Source organism: Rhinoderma darwinii, chromosome 6, assembly GCF_050947455.1.
Source record: "Rhinoderma darwinii isolate aRhiDar2 chromosome 6, aRhiDar2.hap1, whole genome shotgun sequence".
Classification (NCBI taxonomy): Eukaryota; Metazoa; Chordata; class Amphibia; order Anura; family Rhinodermatidae; genus Rhinoderma; species Rhinoderma darwinii.
The window spans coordinates 3,024,173-3,047,473 of NC_134692.1; the positions used below are offsets into that span (position 1 = coordinate 3,024,173).

The window sequence follows — 23,301 nt, forward strand, 5'->3', positions numbered from 1 at the left end:
TGTTCTTGTGATGTCCCCGCGAGGCGGCAAAACACGAGCGGACGTCTTATTAACCATCTGAACGAGCGAGTCTGATCCTCTGATCCTTCTGTTCTCTATGAGAAGTGGAAAACATGGGGTCATAGCACAAACATTTCCCAGCACATGACGATCCTGTATAGGGATTGTCACCCAGCTTTCCCAGACTGCAGCTCTCAGGGCATGCTGGGGGTTGTAGTTTCACCACAGCTAGAGAGCGACAGATTACAGACCACTATCTTAAGATCTCTTAATTAGTCTTCTGTTAGGGAAAGCTGGGTGACTTCCAGTCTGTTACCAAATACAACTACTGTACAGTCAGTCACCCAGCTTTACAGGCATCTGAATGGTAATTCTGCCTGGTGATGCAGTGATACATCATCTTCTCTCATCTCGTGGGAAAGCTGGGTGACAACCTCTGTGTCATTGCAGTCATATTGGTGGTCACCCAGCTTTTCCCGGATCAGATAAACATTCATATCTGTGGCTGGATGAGCAGATGTCGGACTTGGGTCCTGGAGACAGGTCGGTGTCTGTTCTGCTCCTGGATCCGGGGTCTTCTTGCAGTTCTTCTTCGGTTCTCTGCCCTTCATGGAGTATTCTGGCCGCAGCGAGCCGGATATCGGATATTGTGTGGCCGTCCTATATTAAATGCTTCTATTTTTCCAGGGGGAAATTCGGACAAGTATTTCGCATCGTTGATAAAAAAAATAGGAAGGTGTGGGCCGGAAAGTTCCTCAAAGCTTATTCCGCCAAGGACAAGGAGAGCATAAGACAGGAGATCGACATCATGAACTGCCTGCACCACCCCAAACTCGTGCAGTGTATAGACGCCTTCGAGTCCAAGAGCGACATGGTGATGGTGCTGGAACTGTGAGTAACGGCAAGCGCGGGGGGGGGGGAGGTATCATGGGGTGCTGGCGTCTGGTCCGGTCTGACATGTATGTATGTATGATAGACATGTATGTATGTATGTATGATAGACCTGTATGTATGTATGTATGATAGACCTGTATGTATGATTGACCTGTATGTATTGTATATGTATGATAGACCTGTATGTATGTATGTATGATAGACCTGTATGTATGTATGTATGTATGTATGTATGATAGACCTGTATGTATGTATGTATGATAGACCTGTATGTATTGTATATGTATGATAGACCTGTATGTATTGTATATGTATGATAGACCTGTATGTATTGTATATGTATGATAGACCTGTATGTATTGTATATGTATGATATTCCTGTATGTATGTATGGTAGACCTGTATGTATGTATGATAGACCTGTATATATGTATGATAGACCTGTATATATGTATGATAGACCTGTATATATGTATGTATGATATTCCTGTATGTATGTATGATATTCCTGTATGTATGTATGATAGACCTGTATATATGTATGATAGACCTGTATGTATGTATGATAGACCTGTATGTATTGTATATGTATGATATTCCTGTATGTATGTATGGTAGACCTGTATGTATGTATGATAGACCTGTATGTATGTATGATAGACCTGTATATATGTATGTATGATATTCCTGTATGTATGTATGATAGACCTGTATATATGTATATGTATGATAGACCTGTATGTATGTATGATAGACCTGTATGTATTGTATATGTATGATATTCCTGTATGTATGTATGGTAGACCTGTATGTATGTATGATAGACCTGTATATATGTATGTATGATATTCCTGTATGTATGTATGATAGACCTGTATATATGTATATGTATGATAGACCTGTATATATGTATGATAGACCTGTATATATGTATGATAGACCTGTATATATGTATACATGTATGACACCTTCTATGCTGTGACAGGGTCTCCGGAGGGGAGCTGTTTGAGAGGATTATTGATGAGGATTTTGAGCTGACGGAAAGAGAAGTCATCAAGTATATGAAGCAGATATCGGAAGGCGTGGAGTTTATTCACAAGCAAGGTATCGTCCACCTGGACCTCAAACCTGAGAACATCATGTGCGTCAACAAGACCGGGACCAAGATCAAACTCATCGACTTTGGCCTGGCCAGGAGATTAGGTGAGTGGCCGTTCCTCTGTGCTGCTGTGGATAGTCACTGGCTGCATGTATGTAGCATGCACAGCGCTGTCTACACAATATTACCAGATCCTGAGTGTGAAGCTCCATGTAATGGACATTGAGGTTTAGACCATCCCCAGTATGGGACCAGGGACCTCAGAATCTGTAACATTATAGGATTAGGACTTCATTCACACAATCCATTACTGATCCGCTGCAGCACCGGCTCCTGAGGACGCAGGCTAGAGCGTTATAATGATTATTATATGTTCCTAAGACGTCATTGTAAAGGGCCACAGGCTGATCATTGCTGCAATGTGAACGAAAATTTCATTTATCAGCCGGAAAATCCGCATAACGAACAGCCGGAAAATCCGCAAAACGAACACGAAGCTGTGGAACAGGACAAATCCACCGTGAGCTAAACACAGCAGCAACAAAACTCTCTCTCCTATCCTGATAGATAGTTACAATGTATCAGTCTAGAGTCCGGGCTCACAGGGGATTGCCTGGACTGGAAGCTATTGTAACAAACCCCCATCTGTGAAAAGTATCAGGTCAGTTCAGGCTTGTAGTTGTAAACAAAAGTTTTCCCATTCACTGACAGAAAACAGAGATCTTAAAAATGGGGGGAAACAATGTTGCATTCACCAGTCCTAAGGCGCTATTAGAGTGAGCGATTGTCGTATTAATTTCCGTACAATCATTTGAAAGTAAGAGTATGTTCACGCTCTACTAAAAAAACGCGGAAAATACGGAGCTTTATTCAAGGGAAAACAGATCCTGATTTTCAGCCGCGTTTTTTACGGCCGTTTTTGGAGCTGTTTTTCTATTGAGTCGATGAAAAACTGCTCCAAAAACGGCATGCACTTCTTTTTCGCGGCTGTTTTTTTAAAAAAATGGCCCGTCGGAACAGAACGCCGTATTTTCCATTGAAATCAATGGGCAGATGTTTGGAGGTCCGAAAAATAGCCGAAAATTAGCCGTGTGAACATACCCTAAGAGATAATCGCCACGTGTAACAGCGGGCAGTGATCGAACGATGAATTATTGGGTTTCTAGGTGAAAGATTATCGTTTGTCGCCACCACATCCGCTCGTCTTCTAGGCGTTAGCAGATCAGTACCTCGCTCTCCAACCACAGACGAACGAACAACGGACGCAGTAACGACTGAACGGTGGAAATCTTTAGCGAATATTGTCACGTGTAATAGACCGTCTTTCGAACGCAAACAACTCGTTAAAGAGGCTCTGTCACCGCATTATAAGTGGCCTATATTGTACATGATGTGATCGGCGCTGTAATGTAGATAACAGTGGTCCTAGTAATAAAGAGGCTGTCACCGCATTATAAGTGCCCTGTATTGTACATGATGTGATCGGCGCTGTAATGTAGATAACAGTGGTCCTAGTAATAAAGCGTCTGTCACCGCATTATAAGTGGCCTATATTGTACATGATGTGATCGGCACTGTAATGTAGATAACAGTGGTCCTAGTAATAAAGAGGCTCTGTCACCGCATTATAAGTGGCCTATATTGTACATGATGTGATCGGCACTGTAATGTAGAGAACAGTGGTCCTAGTAATAAAGAGGCTGTCACCATATTATAAGTGCCCTATCTTGTACATGATGTGATCGGCACTGTAATGTAGAGAACAGTGGTCCTAGTAATAAAGAGGCTGTCACCACATTATAAGTGGCCTATATTGTACATGATGTGATCGGCACTGTAATGTAGAGAACAGTGGTCCTAGTAATAAAGAGGCTGTCACCATATTATAAGTGCCCTATCTTGTACATGATGTGATCGGCACTGTAATGTAGAGAACAGTGGTCCTAGTAATAAAGAGGCTGTCACCATATTATAAGTGCCCTATCTTGTACATGATGTGATCGGCACTGTAATGTAGAGAACAGTGGTCCTAGTAATAAAGAGGCTGTCACCATATTATAAGTGCCCTATCTTGTACATGATGTGATCGGACCACTGTTATCTACATTACAGCGCCGATCACATCATGTACAATATAGGCCACTTATAATGTGGTGACAGCCTCTTTATTACTAGGACCACTGTTCTCTACATTACAGCGCCGATCACATCATGTACAAGATAGGCCACTTATAATGTGGTGACAGAGACGCTTTAAATAGTCGTTCGTTCAGCAGAGAATATCTACCCATAGTCAGCAGCCGGAGGAAGATAAATCTGCGTCAACTTGTGCTGTCCGTGCGCCTGAAAGACAAATCTTTTTCAGCCGTCGTAGTTTTCCGCTATAATTTTTGGAGTAAATCTGTCAGGTCTTGGGGCTTTCCCCATTTTGCTAAGCCACGCCCCTTTTTAAAGCACCAGAAGCGGGGTTAAAATAAAAGAAGCTGCAGAACAATGAGGAATCTTCTCTTGGATAAGACTGGACTGGCCCTTTAAGATCGGCGGTCTCAGAACATGACTGGACAATTCTCCGGAACCTCCAACCAGCTGAAGGCAACTAGTGAGTCTATAGGGGGGGCACTATTGGGGCTTCTCCTGCCTGGAACAAGGTGGGGGGCTAAATCTGGGGGTTACCTCCTGAGAGATCACAGATTAGGCTGGAGCGCTCCCCACCCCGCGTTCTCCCCGTTATTAGCTCCATAACTGCTTTTATAGTCCATAGAGCCGCACTTTCACCTGATCGGAGGTCGGATCTTCCTGCAGGGGCTGCGCTGGAGCTCATTATTATGGTCGGACATTCTTCGGGATCTGATTTCTGCCCTTTTTTGGTCTCGTTAACGTCTCGTCTAAACTTCATTTCAGATAAACGCTGCGAGGAGTTCTTCTCTTTAACTCTTCGGACGTCTAAGTTGCCACTAAGCGAGTGCGGAGCCAGAGCAGCGACTTAATGTAGCGCGCGGCCTGCGGGATGAGATGAGGGGGCTCTGCCTACATGACGGGGGTCATTAATGGCTCTAGTGTCACCTACATAGAAGGAAAGAGGAGCCGCAGCGCCCAGGATAACGCACGTTCTTCTTGTCACATTATGTGGGACGTGTATAAAGAGTGGGAGCCACTCGATGACTCTAACCGCGGGGCCCGATGAGAAGGGAGTGACTCACATTAACAGTAGAAAGATATTCACTGGGATTTTTTACTAAATGTACAATTCAAAATATGAAGACATTCAGCAGGACGAGCAAAGGAAAGCTTCCGAATGAATTCAGCTGCAGAGGGGAACTACAACTCCCAGCATAGCAGCTATATTAGTTCCTGAGCAGGGGTCTGCACTTCCTTTTACTTATCCAATTGGAGAACACTACAGTGGCTGATAACAGGGAACAATATAAGGAATTCATCTGTCCTACAGTCACAGCCTCTCTCCAGCGTAAAATGGTTGATAACAAAGAGCAATAGATTGTAGCAGACGGAGAGACGTTGGACTGTTGAGTTTTAGGAGTTGTCCAGCATTAGAAAAACATGGCGGCTTTCTTCCAACAACAGCGCCACACCTGTCCATGGGTTGTGTCTGGTATTGCAGCTCTGCTCTATTGAAGTGAGTGACCCAGAGCTGCAATAACACATACAACCTGTGGAGAGGTGTGGCGCTGCTTTTGGAAGAAAGCCGCCATGTTTTTCTAATCTTGGACAACCCCATTACTGCCCCGTTAATCAGAGTTGTGTATAGACGTCCTGTGTGTGTCGCAGCTCGTGGGGTCACGTCTGTGTTTGGAGGCGTCTCAACACGTCTGTACATTTATCTTTATTTTGTTCTTCTTATGTTTCAGAAAATACACCGAATCTTAAAGTGTTATTTGGGACCCCTGAATTTGTGGCCCCTGAGGTGATCAATTATGAGCCAATAGGATATGCCACTGACATGTGGAGCATTGGAGTCATCTGCTACATCCTGTAAGTCTGCGGAAGTAGGAATTGTCCAGGCAGTGGAAGGGTTAATGTCCGTGTAATGCTTCTTCTGTTCTTGGGCCCCCCCCCAGTCAGTGTGGCCTGATGTGCAATATGTCTGACCCGTGTGCATCCCTGTGACTGCCCCGAGCCTGCCCTGTGATCGCCTTGTGATCCCCCTGTGCCTGTCCTGCACCTTGTGACTGCCCCGCACCCGCCCTGTGCCTGCCCCGCACCTGCAGGAGATTCAGGGAATCAGGAAGATCCCATTCTAGTGTCAGCGCATCTCAATACACATAATTTTCAGGGCTGGATTATGGTTTGTTGAGGCTCCTAGGGAAAATATTCTGATATAGGTCTCCTCCTCCTCACCAAGAAGTGCCCAAAGAGTACCAGTTACTAGTGTCAGACACCCGCACGCACTCAGGCACTCTCATACGCTCACTCAGGCACTCTCATACGCTCACTCAGGCACTCTCATACGCTCACTCAGGCACTCTCATACGCTCACTCAGGCACTCTCATACGCTCACTCAGGCACTCTCATACGCTCACTCAGGCACTCTCATACGCTCACTCCGGCACTCTCATACGCTCAGTCCGGCACTCTCATACGCTCAGTCCGGCACTCTCATACGCTCACTCAGGCACTCTCATACGCTCACTCAGGCACTCTCATACGCTCACTCAGGCACTCTCATACGCTCACTCAGGCACTCTCATACGCTCACTCAGGCACTCTCATACGCTCACTCAGGCACTCTCATACGCTCACTCAGGCACTCTCATACGCTCACTCAGGCACTCTCATACGCTCACTCCGGCACTCTCATACGCTCACTCCGGCACTCTCATACGCTCACTCCGGCACTCTCATACGCTCACTCCGGCACTCTCATACGCTCAGTCCGGCACTCTCATACGCTCAGTCCGGCACTCTCATACGCTCAGTCCGGCACTCTCATACGCTCACTCCGGCACTCTCATACGCTCACAACGGCATTCTCATACACTCACTCTCATACACTCACTCTCATACACTCACTCAGGCACTCTCATACACTCACTCAGGCACTCTCATACACTCACTCAGGCACTCTCATACACTCACTCAGGCACTCTCATACACTCACTCAGGCACTCTCATACACTCACTCAGGCACTCTCATACACTCACTCAGACACTCTCATACACTCACTCAGGCACTCTCATACACTCTCATACACTCACTCAGGCACTCTCATACACTCACTCAGACACTCTCATACACTCACTCAGGCACTCTCATACACTGACTCTCATACACTCACTCAGGCACTCTCATACACTCACTCAGGCACTCTCATACACTCACTCAGGCACTCTCATACACTCACTCAGGCACTCTCATACACTCTCATACACTCACTCAGGCACTCTCATACACTCACTCAGACACTCTCATACACTCACTCAGGCACTCTCATACACTGACTCTCATACACTCACTCAGGCACTCTCATACCCTTTACTGCTACTGTATTCTACTGCAAATGTTCTATGTATGGGGGGAAGGGATGAAGATGGGGAATAGCGATGTAACAAAAACGAAAAACTTTTATTATTATTAAATATGATGCTTCTGCGCACTTAATATGATCTTAAAATATAGCTCTTATTCAGTGTGTAAATTGTTAGCTCGGCTGTGCTCAGTCTATTATACCAGCGGGAAGCAGGGTCAGCGGTCCCTGCAACACCCTATATGTTCAATATACCCGCCCTGGCTGGTTTTATTCTATTTTATTTGAAAACCACCAAATGGGTTGAGGGATAAAGACCAACTTTATTTTATATTCTACACATCATTAGTGTTATACTGCAGTTGTGAACAAGGCCGTATGAAGAATTGGCTCAAATATGAGTGAACCAAGGTGTAAACCATCACGTGTATCACTCGCTGTGTGAATTGTGGTGAGTGCGGTTTACACCTTGGTTACATCGCTATTCCCCATCTTCATCCCTTCCCCTCATACATAGACTATATTTTGGTGTTGAACACCTGATGTAACAACACAATATATATACTGAAAATGTTCTGCCTGCAAATCCGGACGGAAAATCTGCAGCATTTCCGCTACGTGTGAACATGCACTTACAGAACAATACACTTTGCCAGTTCAGCTCATGCCAGCGGACTGCTATCTTGTGGGCATAAGTGAAGTCAACGTAAATCACGACACACGAGCGCCGTCCTTCCCCGGCCCAAAGTAGATTATAAATTCAACTTTAATCGCAAAAAATGACATGACACGATTTTATTGAGGATGTCTCTAGCGGGGACGGCGTCTTATAACGCTGAGAACCAGGAACACGTCCCGATTCACCGTCCAAGTCGCCGGAGTTACGTTATTCCAGGTTATTTGTTATGACGGCGTTCTCTGCGCTGCTCACGGAGGAGTCACTTGTGTTGGCAGATGGCGCCCTCTGGTGGCGTCTTGACATCTTTCTGCTGCAGCCTGGTACTCGGCAGGACGTACCGTGCGATGTCGGGGCCCCGTGTTTGTGGCCCTCTAGTGTTGTGTGACTCAGGAGATTTCCGAGGACGCCGCAGGTCAGGACCACGTTCCACAAACATCTCCGTTAACTTCTACGGGGAGATGACGTTGTGACAATCATCCGGTTCTAGATTTGGCGCAATAACGCTGCGCCCCGTTATATCAGGCACTTATGTCCGACACTAATGATCTATAGGGTTCTGTATATTACCAGTCAGTGACTATATCATCGCCCCCTCCGTGTTTCTCTTACAGGGTGAGCGGTCTGTCGCCATTCATGGGTGATAACGATAACGAGACCTTGGCCAACGTCACCTCTGCCACCTGGGACTTCGACGATGAAGCCTTTGATGAAATTTCCGAAGAGGCCAAGAACTTTATCAGCAGCCTCCTGAAGAAGGACATGAAGTAAATGCGCCTCTATTCGTCTTCACCCGTGTAGGCGGCCATTGGTGCTGCAGGGGGATCACTCGCTGGGGGTTTGGTTGTCACTAGAGAAGGAAACATTGTATCTTAATATGTGACCGCCTCCATGTAACCATGTCATATAAGATGCAATTAGCCTCTCGTTCCGGGTCTCTTGAAACGGTTACAGATTGTTACAACATTTTACAGGTCAAACCTTCATAAATGGGCTGTGCTACACTCCAGTCGCATCCAGAGCTGCAGAGTTGTTCCTGTTAGCAGACTGGAGTGCATCATGGGGGCTTAGATATCACAGAGCTACTCTGTGTGTAGAGTGTAGGTAAAGTAGTCGGTTTCCAAGGGCAACCATCACAGATGTCAGTGCAGCTCTGGATGTGACTGGAGTATAACTAAGTAAAATCACATTCTACGAGGTTTACGCTGCGATATGTTCTTTATTACGGAGACTGAGGAGGCTCCCGTCCTTGTATATAATACCGCGTGACTTTACTCATCGTCTCGCAATCACCCGCTGTCATTTCTCGGCAGGAAACGCTTGAATTGTACTCAGTGCCTGCAGCATTCGTGGCTGCAACAAGACACCAGCACCATGGAAGCCAAGAAGCTGTCCAAGGACAGGATGAAGAAGTACATGGCGCGGCGGAAGTGGCAGGTAACATGGCGGCAACCGCGGACCGTCGTATAACGCACTTCCCGTTTTCTCTCTGTATATCAGTGATGGTCAGGGAGGTGCATGTGACCCCCCCCCCCTATGAAATACTGCAAATACACCAGAGGGGGCCCCATACCAGGAGTCCAGCTGGGGCCCCTTCTTACGCTGCTTCCTGCTGAATTATATTTGTTTCCTTTACATAAAAATAAAGTTACGTCTGAAAAACCGATACGATTGGGTCGAGCCCCTCTTACCTCATTGATGGAGGTCCAAACACAAGGACCACCCCTCCCCCGCCCCGTCTCCCCCTCTCTATCTTCCTTGCTCATTTTTGGTGCTTTCTGTATTGCAGTTTTTTGGGGTCCCTGTTTTGTTAGTCCTGAGGTCCCGCTCATCGGGGGGCATTATATTCGAGCCGGAGGGAGAGAGGAAATCATTAAGTTTCGTCTCTTTCTTTCAGAAAACGGGCCACGCGGTGCGAGCGATCGGACGTCTGTCATCCATGGCCATGATTTCTGGGCTGAGCGCCAGGAAGTCGTCTGGAAGTTCCCCAACCAGCCCCCTGTCCACCGAGGCAGAAGCCAGTGAAGGTGAGGACTGTGGGGACCCCTGAAGATACGAGGTTCATTCCTGGCGGGGCTATAATGTCCATCGGGGTCATCACCCAGCTTTCCACGCACCCTGAAAGGCAGATCGATCTGAGTCTTACGTGTTTATGTCACTAAAGCTTTATCGATATATAATGAAAAGTTCTGCAAAATTCTAATAGAATTTGTGGTTCATTTCATCACCATTCAAGATCTCTGCTTGCTTTCAGCGAATTTGAACATTCTTATTTACATCCAGAGGCTAAAAAATTTGTACGGACTTAATACTTTTCAAGATTAGGGTTTGTAACAATTATATGCAGTTTATATTATACATTTTACCTGCACTGATACATTGTAACAAACCATCAGCACAGGAGAGAGGATTGCGCTGCTGAAGTATTTACCTCACACAGGATTGTCTAGAATGACTACAATTGTTACAAACCCTCAGCTGTGAGGCCTGTACAGGTTTTCAGCCCCTGGATATTAGTGAGGTTGCCGCATACATGAACAGCAAGCAGAGATCTTGAAAATAGTAAGCAATTGAAACACAAAGTCTATTAGAAAGTTGTAGAACTTTTCTTTATATAAGAATTAAGTTGCGTTTACAGTGGAGATTTAATCTACAGAAGAAGAAATCTGTGCACAGCTGGGTGTTTGGTGCAGACTTGTCTCCTGCCTCTCGGTGGGAGCACGGGATACGTGGCACGCGGCAGGGTGACGTTCCACGGGTGACATAGGGTAACGTCTCGGTAACACTTGTGTTTTCTTACAGAGGATAACCAGGCTTTCCTGGAATGTGTGTCTGAAGAGCGACCTCCCCTGAAGCCGGCCTTCACCAGGACCATCAAGGACATTGAGGTTGTGGAAGGCAGCGCGGCCAGATTCGACTGCAGGATTGAAGGTGATCTTTGGGGGTTCCTGGGCATATTGAGGGGGGCTGTACACTGAGCCCCCTGTTGATTACCCTGCGCCTCTGTTCTTCAGGTCATCCTGATCCGGAGGTGATCTGGTACAAGGACGACCAGCCCATCAAGGAGTCGCGTCATTTCCAGATTGAGTACGACGAGGACGGCAACTGCTCCCTGACAATCGCTGAAGTCTGTGGGGACGACGATGCCAAGTACACCTGCAAAGCAATCAACAGCCACGGGGAGGTGACCTGCACTGCCGAGCTCCTCGTGGAAGTGATGGCTGAGGAGGAAGAAGAGGAAGAGGAGGAGGAAGAAGAAGAGGAAGAGGAAGAGGAGGAGGAGGAGTGAACCGATATTCCCTACAGGACTAATTTCTAGCCACAAACTACAAGGGGACGTTCCCACCTAAATCCCAGAAAGACCCTCAACTCAAAGAAGCTGGAAGTCATATTCCACCCACTGTCTGAAGACCCCGTCCTCCGCCTGTAACGCCCCATTCCCAGGGGACGTCTCTCACCGATCACTCATTATATGCAGAATAAACACCGATCCGTCATGATGGAGGGACCAGAAGTCCCTGACCCAGGAGGGGAACCGCAGCGATCGCATGTGGAGGGGGGTGTCATGTAGTGTGAATGCAACTGATACATTGTAACAAGTAGATTGGATACATTGTAGTGGGAGTGGAGGGGGATATGACGTAGCATACGTGGGGGGACATTGTAGTGTGAATGGGGGGATGCAATGCAGCATACGTGGGGGGACATTGTAGTGTGAATAGGGGGATACGACGTAGCATACGTGGGGGGACATTGTAGTGTGAATGGGGGGATACGACGCAGCATACGTGGGGGGACATTGTAGCGTGAATAGGGGGATACGACGTAGCATACGTGGGGGGACATTGTAGTGTGAATGGGGGGATACGACGCAGCATACGTGGGGGGACATTGTAGCGTGAATAGGGGGATACGACGTAGCATACGTGGGGGGACATTGTAGCGTGAATGGGGGGATACGACGTAGCATATGTGGGGGGACATTGTAGTGTGAATGGGGGGATACGACGCAGCATACGTGGGGGGACATTGTAGTGTGAATGGGGGGATACGACGTAGCATACGTGGGGGGACATTGTAGTGTGAATGGGGGGATATGACGTAGCATACGTGGGGGGACATTGTGGTGTGAATGGGGGGATACGACGTAGCATACGTGGGAGGACATTGTGGTGTGAATGGGGGGATACGACGCAGCATACGTGGGGGGACATTATGGTGTGAATGGGGGGATACGACGTAGCATACGTGGGAGGGATACATTGTAGCGTGAATGGGGGGATACGACGCAGCATACGTGGGAGGACATTGTAGTGTGAATGGGGGGATACGAAGCAGCATACATGGGGAGGGATACATTGTAGTGTGAATGGGGGGATACGACGCAGCATACGTGGGGGGACATTGTAGTGTGAATGGGGGGATATGACGCAGCATACATGGGGGGATACGACGCAGCATACGTGGGAGGACATTGTGGTGTGAATGGGGGGATACGACGTAGCATACGTGGGGGGACATTATAGCGTGAATGGAGGGGATACAATGTTGCATAGGGGGAGTAGTTGGATGTAAATGGTCGCACCCTTGTAGTCCGCACTCGCCTCTGCGGGGCCTTTCCTCTTGTGGGGTGGGGGGTGATGACTACAACACCCACTTTCCTACTCTGCATGGAGTGAGCTGCCTGATCCCCCTTCCATGTAACCCCGCGGCCTCCTTGTCGGACTAGTCTTCTCTGATCATGTCCCATCATATGCAGCGTCTGAGCCTCATATAAAAAATATAAAGTCCCTACAAGAAAAGAATATACATGGAAGTAAAGTCCGGGGGGGCCGCAGTTTTACAGCCGGTTGTCCCCCTTTAATTAGCACAACCTGCTCTGTGAGGGAACATGGAGGACGCTCGCTGCTCCCAAACACTGCGGGGCACGGGCTGAGACTTGTAGTTCTCCAGCAGTTACAAACAGTCCTGTCCCCTAACAATGTCAATGAATACAGGACCTCCCCACCCCCGCCGACCAGGCAAATGATGAGGGTTATTGTTCGGACATGTGAAGCTTCCTTCTCTCTTGAGAATTCGGATTTCCTCTTCTTGGGGGGCACGAGGTCCCCGCTTACACTTCGCTTTCACCATATTAGCACTTTGTTGTTGTTTTTTTTTCTGGGGAATATAATATCAGGCGTTGGGGCGCTGGTGGCGACGCCGGCGTGGACGTGTTGTTGTGCCGCACCGCGTGTGTGTGTCTGTGTATAGAAATCCGTGTGTCATTTATATATGAGGAAGGAGCCACGTTACACTCATTCTGTAATTACACCCCAATCCGCTACAGATTTGGCGCACGATCGTCTTAGTTTGTCAGAATATTCTGTGTTCTCCGCGGATAATGGAGGATCCGGAGCGCAGAAGGTTTTCCACCAATAACCGTCGCGTGGATGTTTCCAGATCTTCCATTCATTTAAATGGAGCGTCACCTTTTATTTGCAGCCACCCGTCCACTGTGAACAGGGACCTGGAACCCCTCGTTCTTGGGGGGTCCCTGCTGCTGAACCCCCACTGATCACACTTGGGTCTAATTGGGTGGAAACTTCAAACATAAATGCATGAGCAGTGAAAAGACCATGAGACGTAAGATACGTAGTGACCCCCCCCCCCCGCGCGGTGCTCCAGGGAGGACTATATATAAGGATCCCGAGGGGCCGTATATCTCTCTATATGGATTCATGTAATGCAGGTCAGGATTCTTAAAGGGCCACTCCTATGTAAATAAAGCTTCATCATTATATAATGAAAATTCTGCAACTTTGTAATAGACTTTGTGTTTCAATTCCTCACCATTTTAAAACCACAGATTGCTGTCAGTGAAAGGGAACATTTTTATATACATCCAGAGGCTAAAAACATGTCCTGACCTGATGCTTCTTACAGCTGAGGGTTTGGTACAAACCCCTCCCATCAGGTTTCTGTTGCTCTCTAGAGACCAGAACATCATAGTCTGCAGCGCCACACCGTCCTATAAAAAGGAAGCCCCATTATAAGTCAAGGATTCTTTAATAATAGAAGCCATAACACCAGTGTGAACAGAGTCTAAGAACGCAACCGATAATGAATAAGCTTTATTTACACTGGACTGGCCCTCCATGTTATATCATAACCTAAACCCAACGCGTACCAATTTTTTGTGGCACAGAAGGGGTTAACAAAATCATGTCAGTCGGGTAGCTCTGTAGTCGCAGAATTCATGTATCTATGAAGGGAAAGAGTTTTCTACGTGTACAAAGGTTTTCTCACATCTACATACAGTAATTGTTATTATGTTCTGATGAGAATGCACTCACCTCCCTGTGCTCCTCCCTCTCCCTGTGCTCCTCCCTCTCGCTGTGCTCCTCCCTTTCCCTGTGCCCCTACTCCCTGTGCTCCTCCCTCTCCCTGTGCACCTCCTCCGTGCTCCTCCCTCTCCCTGTGCTCCTCCCTCTCCCTGTGCTCCTCCGTGCTCCTCCCTCTCGCTGTGCTCCTCTCCCTCCCTGTGCTCCTCCCTCTCCCTGTGCTCCTCCGTGCTCCTCCCTCTCCCTGTGCTCCGCCCTTTCCCTGTGCCCCTCCTTCTCCCTGTGCCCCTACTCCCTGTGCTCCTCCCTCTCCCTGTGCACCTCCTTCTCCCTGTGCTCCGCCCTTTCCCTGTGCCCCTCCTTCTCCCTGTGCTCCTCCCTCTCTCCTACCTCCCTCACTTCCGTATCTCTTCCAGCTCATTCTAACTTTTCTGCTCCTTCCTCTCTCCTCCTTCTGCTTCTTCCTCCCTCTGCTTTTTCCCCTCTCTCCTTCCTCCCTCTGCTTCTTCCTTTGTCTGCTCCTTCCTCCCCTGCTCTTTCCTCCCTCTGCTCCTTCTGCTTCTTCCTCCCACTGCTCCTTCCTCTTTCCTCCTTCCTCCCTCTGCTCCTTTCTCTTTCCTCCTTCCTCTTTCCTCCTTCCTCCCTCTGCACCTTCCTCTCTCCACCTTCCTCCCTCTGCTCCTTCCTCTCTCCTCCTTCCTCCCTCTCCTCCTTCCTCTCTCCTCCTTCCTCCCTCTCCTCCTTCCTCCCTCTGCTCCTTCCTCCCTCTGCTCCTTCCTCTCTCCACCTTCCTCCCTCTGCTCCTTCCTCTCTCCTCCTTCCTCCCTCCCTCTGCACCTTCCTCTCTCCACCTTCCTCCCTCTGAACCTTCCTCTCTCCACCTTCCTCCCTCTGCTCCTTCCTCCCTCTGCTCCTTCCTCCCTCTGCACCTTCCTCCCTCTGCTCCTTCCTCTCTCCTTCCTCCCTCTGCTCCTTCCTCTCTCCTCCTTCCTCCCTCTGCTCCTTCCTCTCTCCACCTTCCTCCCTCTGCTCCTTCCTCTCTCCACCTTCCTCCCTCTGCTCCTTCCTCTCTCCTCCTTCCTCCCTCTGCTCCTTCCTCCCTCTGTGTCTTTCTCTTCTTTATGTTATAAGTTTGTTCATGCCTGGCCATTGACGGAGATGAGAACACTACAGGTGTGGTTCGTCACATTATAAATAAAGTCTAGCACGAAGCATGCTTCCTATACAGGTGATGTCCAGGTGTCGGTATCTTCTTTTATGTCACTCAACACATGATTTCTTTCTGCTGTAGACTGATGGAAGACTGCAACAAACCCTCAGCTGTGAGAAGTAATAAGGGCTGCACAGGTTTTCCATAGACAAGAGATTTTAGCTAGCAGAACTGGTTCATTTCAATAGGATTCCCTCACCAGGTGATGTCTGTGGTCTAGGAAAACGTGGCTCAGACAGGCTGGATTTTTATCTGTCTTAATCTGTTGTGTCCCCCCAGATAAGTGGCGTATCAGTCTGGCGGCCACTTATCCCCCATCTATTGGAAAGCTGCCCATAGATACTTGATAACTGCTGTTGCCCCGACTTACACAATACTATGCACAGTCAGCTCTGCACAATAGAGGGGGTGAGACGTGGCTGCCATATATCCGCTTATCTTGGGTTAGATGGACACTAAGGGCCAATGAATGGGCAAAGAAGCATCAACTGATCAGATATTCTATGCGGCCAATAAAATGGTTGATAGTCGGCGGGACATCTTGGTGTGTAAACAGGGAGATTTGCTGCCGACATGATGGAAATGTGCGGGGACGAGCGATCGGAGTAACATTACTGATCATTGCTACCCGTGACTGGAGCAAACGAGCAGCGATCAACGTGCTTTATCATCGATTAGTGATCATCTTCAAGGCCAATAACGGACCCTCTAAGAGGACCGTAACTTTACAAACAACTTCTGCTAATCCAATAGTATATCTCATATATCAACTTTGTAATTTACTAAATGTTAAAAAAAATATTTATCCATTCAAATCCTGCGTGAAGTTACTGCCATTAGTGGTCTCCCTTCCTGTAATCTGCTGTCCACCCCCTGCTATCAAGCAAAATCCATCTCTATGTACACAGCATAGGATACAGACTACAGGAAGTGGGGGAGGGGTGTCTCTTGACTGCCTGCCCATACAAGTCTATGGAGAGGGGAGTAGGCAGAAGAGCAGAGAGAAAAGGAGTTGCTGCCCATAGAATTATTTAGGGAAGGAGAGTAGAGGAGGAGCAGAGAGAAAAGAAGATACTGCCTATAGAAGTATATAGAGAGTGACAAAGACGCTGCTTTCCATAGACGTATGGGAGCTGTATATATCTGTAGTGAGAATGTTATCATTTATTTATTTCAGTTACTTATATAGCACCAACATATTACGCAGCGCTGTACAGAGGTCCTCTTTTACTGTCCCCATTGGGGCTCACAATCTAAATTCCCTATTGGTATGTTTTCGGGGTGTGGGAGGAAAGCGGAGAACCTGGAGGAAACCCACGCAAACACAGGGCGAACATATAAACTCCATGCACATGTTGTTGGTTGGATTTGAACCCTGGACCCCAGTGCTGTAGGGCAACAGTGCTAACCACTGAGCCACCGTGCTGCCCTATCATGTAAGTCTATGGGAGCTGTATATATCTGTATGTAGTGAGCTCCCCCTAGTGGTGGCTGCAGGCAGCAGAATGTTCTCATGTAACTCTATGGAAGCTGTATATATCTGTATGTAGTGAGCTCCCCCTAGTTGGGACTGCAGGCAGCAGAATCTTATTATGTAAGTCTATGGGAGCTGTATATATCTGTATGTAGTGATCTCCCTCTAGTGGTGGCTGCAGGCAGCAGAATGTTATCATGTAACTCTATTGGAGCTGTATATATCTGTATGTAGTGAGCTGTCCCTAGTGGTATCTGCAGGCAGCAGAATGTTATCATGTAACTCTATGGGAGCTATATATATCTGTATGTAGTGAGCTCCTCCTAGTGGTGACTGCAGACAGTAGAATGTTATCATGTAACTCTATGGGAGCTGTATATATCTGTATGTAGTGAGCTCCCTCTAGTGGTGGCTGCAGGAAGCAGAATGTTATTATGTAACTCTATGGGAGCTGTATATATCTATGTAGTGAGTTCCCCCTAGTGGTGACTGCAGACAGTAGAATCTTATCATGTAATTGAATGGGAGCTGTATATATCTGTATGTAGTGAGCTCCCCCTAGTGATGACTGCAGGCAGCAGAATGTTATTATGTAACTCTATGGGAGCTGTATATATCTATGTAGTGAGGTCCCCCTAGTGGTGACTGCAGACAGTAGAATCTTATCATGTAACTCTATGGGAGCTATATATATCTGTATGTAGTGAGCTCCCTCTAGTGGTGGCTGCAGGCAGCAAAATGTTATCATGTAACTCTATGGGAGCTGTATATATCTGTATGTAGTGAGCTCCCTCTAGTGGTGGCTGCAGGGAACAGAATGCTATCATGTAACTCCGTCTATGCAGGGTATTTTTAGCGCTGACCCCTATAAAAATATATTATGAAATTAGGCAGCACAAAATTTAGGACCTAAAAAAATGACAGATGGAGATTCACTTGAAGCCACTTTGTAATATAATCTTTGTTGTAAGCATTTTGCTCTGGATCCAGCCCGTAATGTAAAGAATGGAGGCTTTATTCTGGTTGTCATGGCTACGTCCAGGATTTTGTTCTATAAGGATACATGTAGATACACTTATCTTTAGTCTACACAGGATTATCTCATCTACACGGAGACAACATGACATTGGGGAGGTCAGTCAGCGGCCGATACATATAAATAAAAGAAACTATCCTAATAGTAATGTATTCAGGTTCCTGGATGTAGCCATGACCACCAGAATAAAAACCTCTGTTCTTTACACTGCAGGCTGCATCCACAGAACTAAAAAAATGAAGAATAGAAACGAGGCTTATACTATACAGCAACTTCATTTCTCATTTTATGGCTTCTCAGCTTTATGTATAAAAATGTTACATATGAGGGGGGCTGGGGGTGACAGCTGGTGGGGGGCTACCGCATGTCTGGTATGGGGAGATTATATGTCAGCACTGGGAGCTATTGAGCTAATGGTGCACGAGCGACAACCACAGACCTACGTATAGGGGCGGGGTCTCCTGGTGACCCCCCCCACCCCCGCACTGCTTTATAAACCGCTGTACAACCCCCCCCCCCCGCCTCAGGAGGCAGCAGCCGTGTGTCAACCAAAGCTCATCTCCACCATGGCGCCATCACGAGGGCGAAGAGACGCCCAAATGTAATTATCCTGGACCCCAAGTGTCATTATCCTGGACCCCAAGTGTCAACGTATCATCCTGTACCCCAAGTATGAGTGTATCATTATCCTGCACCCCAAGTGTCAGTGTCATCCTGTACCCCAAGTGTCAGTGTGTCATTATTCTGTACCCCAAGTGTCAGTGTGTCATTATCCTGTACCCCAAGTGTCAGCGTGTCATAATCCTGTACCCCAAGTGTCAGCGTGTCATTATCCTGTACCCCAAGTGTCAGTGTTATTATCCTGTACCCCAAGTGTCAGCGTATCATTATCCTGTACCCCAATTGTCATTATTCTGTACCCCAAGTGTCAGTGTCCTGTACCCCATTTCTCAGTAGTATAATCTGCAGATTTAATCTTTATTGATCATGTTTTCCCCTCAGTCAGGGGCATAACTAGGAAAGACTGCCCCCCTCCCCCCGTAGATAGTGCCCCCCAAATAAAACTAAAAAACGATATACTCACCCAGGCCCCGTTCCCGCTTCAAACTGAGCTGCTCCAAAGAATGGACACTGAAGGGATCCGGTGACCCCCCTCCCCCCCGCTCTGTCATAGTATCTGTGACCTAGGGATGCAAATACTATTGAATGTGGCGTCGCTGCCACTGTGGCAGCCATAGCGTCTGTTAACAGCGCCACCGGGCAGGGGGCGTCTGTGCCGGCGGGTGGCATGGGCCCCCTCATGCAGCGGACCCCATAGTAGCCGCAGTCCTGATTTTTGTACGCCCTCCCTGTGCTGCACCCCATATACAGACAGCCGCAGCCATGACCCCCCCTTCTTGTGCAGCAGTTTCGGTCTGAGATGCGTCCAGAGTTTTCGCTGTTTTTCGTGCTGAGATTTTGGCAGTGACGAGAGAATTAATACTTCTGTTACTCAACATCCTGTTCATGAAGCAAAAATAGATATAACCCCCCCCCCCCCCCTATAAATAAAAATACAAGACAGACACAGAATCCGCTGAACGCCCCACAACAATAGATGGATTATATAAAGTAGGACAGCGAGGAATCTTCTGACGGCCGCTCCTCCGCTTCTGGAACATTGCGCCTATTATATAACCGTCACATCGTACACTGAACGTCCTCACAAAAATAACTCCATATCAAACGAGGCTTCCGACCTTGTGATTCCTTCGCACCTTCGTTCTCGCTCCACGTGCAGGGAAATCATACAACGTCCGACATTTATTCTATAGTGTCGTCATTGTAGCCGAAGTCACAGCTCGGACACTTCACTGACATGTTACGACCGATGTCTGACCGCACGTTCCCACCGACGTTCCTGTTATCAACCCATGCAGACAAAGCGCTTAACGGGGTCAATTGGGATTTTATGTTTGAAAATCCTCAACCCTTCAACATATTGAACTTGGCGCTGATATGGTGAAACGGTGACCAGTCCTTATTCCTCCCCATCTGCCGCAGTAAAAGCGAATGGCCGCATCTATTCCCACGTTCATATCTCAAATAACACAAGACAGGAACGCCGCCCCCCCCCCTCATTTATCCTGGAACCTTCTTATTTCATGACTGAGCCAATGGCATAACTGGTAACCAGGGCCGGTCTTAGGTTGGATGGCGACCTGTGTGGGATTCTCTGTTGCTGCCCCCCGCAAACCACAAATTAACCACAAATATAGACACGTACATACTGGAACATATATACTATAAATACATCAAGGTAAATATATAGACATACAGAAAGAACGTATACACACACATACAGACACGTATATACATGCACAGACACATTTATACACATCAGACACATATATAGGCACACATACACATACACACAGACACATCTACAGAGACATATATGCACACAGACACACATATACACATACACACAGACACATACACACAGAGACATATACACAGAGACACATACACACAGACATATAGGCACACATACACAGACACATACACACAGACACATACACACATATACAGAGACATATAGGCACACATACACACAGAGACACATACACAGACACACATATACACATACACACATATACAGAGACATATAGGCACACATACACACATATACACACAGACACATACACACAGAGACACATACACACAGACACATATACAGAGACACATACAGAGACACATATACATATGCACACAGACATATACAGAGACACATATATAGGCACACAGACACACATATACACATACACACATATACACAGACACATATACAGAGACACATATATAGGCACACAGACACACATACACACAGAGACATATACAGAGACATATACATATACACACACAGAGACATATACACATATAGAGGCACACAGAGACACATATACACACAGACATACACACATAGGCACTTACCTCCTCCCTTGCACAGGTTCTTGCAGGGGCGGGGCTGTGGATGGAGCTTCCTTCTCTCCACTTGCTGATAGGCTTACATGTTTTTTGCAGGGGCGGAGCTTCCCTCTCTCCACTTGCTGCCTCTGCTCCAGTCATCAAATGGCCTGCCCTTTTTTTTGCCCCTTACGGACTACATTTCTATGGGTTGGGGGACCAGGCCGTATCACCCGTACTCTCCTTTTTAGACCAAAACATATTAGGGCAACGGGTTCCCGGATTTTGTGTCTTTCCATTTGTTGTGGGTCATCGTCTGGTGCAGACATAGGGAGTGACACAACAAGTGACCATGGAACAGACTTTTCTTACCACCCCCAGCGACACATTGACTGAACGAAACCACCGCCTTGAACGCACACACGCCCCACGCTGAATGTGGCCTCTCTTGTCCCTCCCAGGGCGGACGTTTCTCTGTCTCCATTTTTCCCCATATTGGGAGATCCAGCATCTCCACCCGGTAACATAATAATAATAATATAACAATAGGATAATACTAATAATATCATATAATAAGAAAAATAATAATAATACTAGTAAAACGCATAATACAAAACAATAAAACAATCGCCTAATCATATTAACCCCTTGTTGCCACAGCCATTTTTTAGGTTTTAAATTTTGTTTTTTTGTTTTTTATTTTTCCATCAGCATAGCCGTGTGAGGACTTATTCTTATGCAGGATGATTTGCAGTTTTTTCGGCGCCATTTATTCTACTATATAATGTACTGGGAATCTGACCCCAAAAAATTGTTGGGTAGAATGGGAAAAAAACAACTTTTTTGTATTGTTTTTGGGGTTTTATTTTTACAGCGTTCACCGTGCAATAAAAACTACAGGTGAACTTTATTCTACTGGTCAATACGATTACGGAGATACCACATTTATATCAGGTTTTTTTTTATGTTTTACAGAGAAAAAAACATCTTGTTAAAATGTTTTTCTTTTGTGTCGCCACTTTCTCAGCGCCATAATGATTTTATTTTACCGTCGATGGTGCGGGGGCTTGTTTTTTTGCGGGGTGAGCTGTAGTTTGTATTAGTAACATTTCGGGGTACATGGATTAACACTTTCTTTTCAATTTCTTAATTTTTGGGGAGCTAATGAGCAAAAATCAGCAATTCTGGCGACTCTTTCTTTATTTATAATGTTATATTGTAAGAGTTCAAACTTTTATGGACGCGGCGATACCAGTTATGATAATTTTTTTCAAAAAAGTTACATTCCCTACGGGGGAAATAAAAAGGGATGTTTTTTGTACTTTTAATATTTGTAATTTTTATGTACATTACTAAAAACTTTATTCAACTGTTTTTAAACTTTTATTTTTTAGTCTTTCTTGGAGACTTGAACAAGCGATTGTTTGATCATTGGTGCAATTCATGGCAATACCAAATAGGAGCAGAAAGATGGCAGACCTGGGGACCTTCATTAGACCCCCCGCTGATATGACAACCATCGGCACCAAACGAACGCGTCGTGGGGAGGCCTGTTGAGTGATAGAAGGCCCCCCCCCCCCCCCCTCTAACAGCTTAGATGCCGTGGTCGCTATTGACTGCGGCAACTAAATGGTTAAACTGCCCATCCCTCCGATCCCGGCCATTGTAGTCCACCTTGATTTCTAAAATACAAATGTCAGTTTATCCTAAACCCTAGATGGCGCTGACGACTTGTGAGACGCGCTGGACCAAAAAGTGAAATGCTTCTGACCCCTAGTGGCAGTTAGAGATGTTACACCTTAGAGCAGAAGACGATCTGAATGTACAGAAGTAACTCCCGTTTCAGCAAATATAATGAGAAGTTATACAATTTGCCAATATACTTTCTGTATTAATTCCTCACCGTTTTCAAGATCTCGGCTTGCTGTCAGTCAATAGCAGCCTTCATTGTTTACTTCTAGTGGATGAAAACCCGTCCTGGTCATGTGCTGGACACACAGGTGCTGTGCTCGTCACAGTTACAGTAATCAGAGTTCATCACATGATCAGGACAGATTTTATCCCCTGGATTACTATTGAATGGCAGAAAGAAAAGATTTTGAAAACTGTGAGGAATTGATACCGAACCGTCTATAACTTTTCATTCTAAACATTTATTT

The 23,301-nt window shown here is 46.7% G+C and overlaps 1 protein-coding gene across 6 annotated transcripts in view; it reads left to right on the forward strand.

The window, feature by feature from the left end:
* MYLK (myosin light chain kinase) overlaps nt 1-11,653 on the forward strand; it is a 177,597-nt gene extending 165,944 nt beyond the window's left edge. For all 6 annotated transcript variants that reach the window (XM_075829025.1, XM_075829026.1, XM_075829024.1 and 3 more), the window contains 8 exons: nt 688-891; nt 1,880-2,097; nt 5,860-5,983; nt 8,768-8,920; nt 9,467-9,590; nt 10,051-10,180; nt 10,956-11,084; nt 11,168-11,653. In XM_075829025.1, the coding sequence (XP_075685140.1) occupies nt 688-891; nt 1,880-2,097; nt 5,860-5,983; nt 8,768-8,920; nt 9,467-9,590; nt 10,051-10,180; nt 10,956-11,084; nt 11,168-11,442 (1,357 nt within the window). In that variant the 3' untranslated portion in view covers nt 11,443-11,653. The remainder of the gene's footprint in view (nt 1-687; nt 892-1,879; nt 2,098-5,859; nt 5,984-8,767; nt 8,921-9,466; nt 9,591-10,050; nt 10,181-10,955; nt 11,085-11,167) is intronic.
* Nucleotides 11,654-23,301: the final 11,648 nt, after the last annotated feature.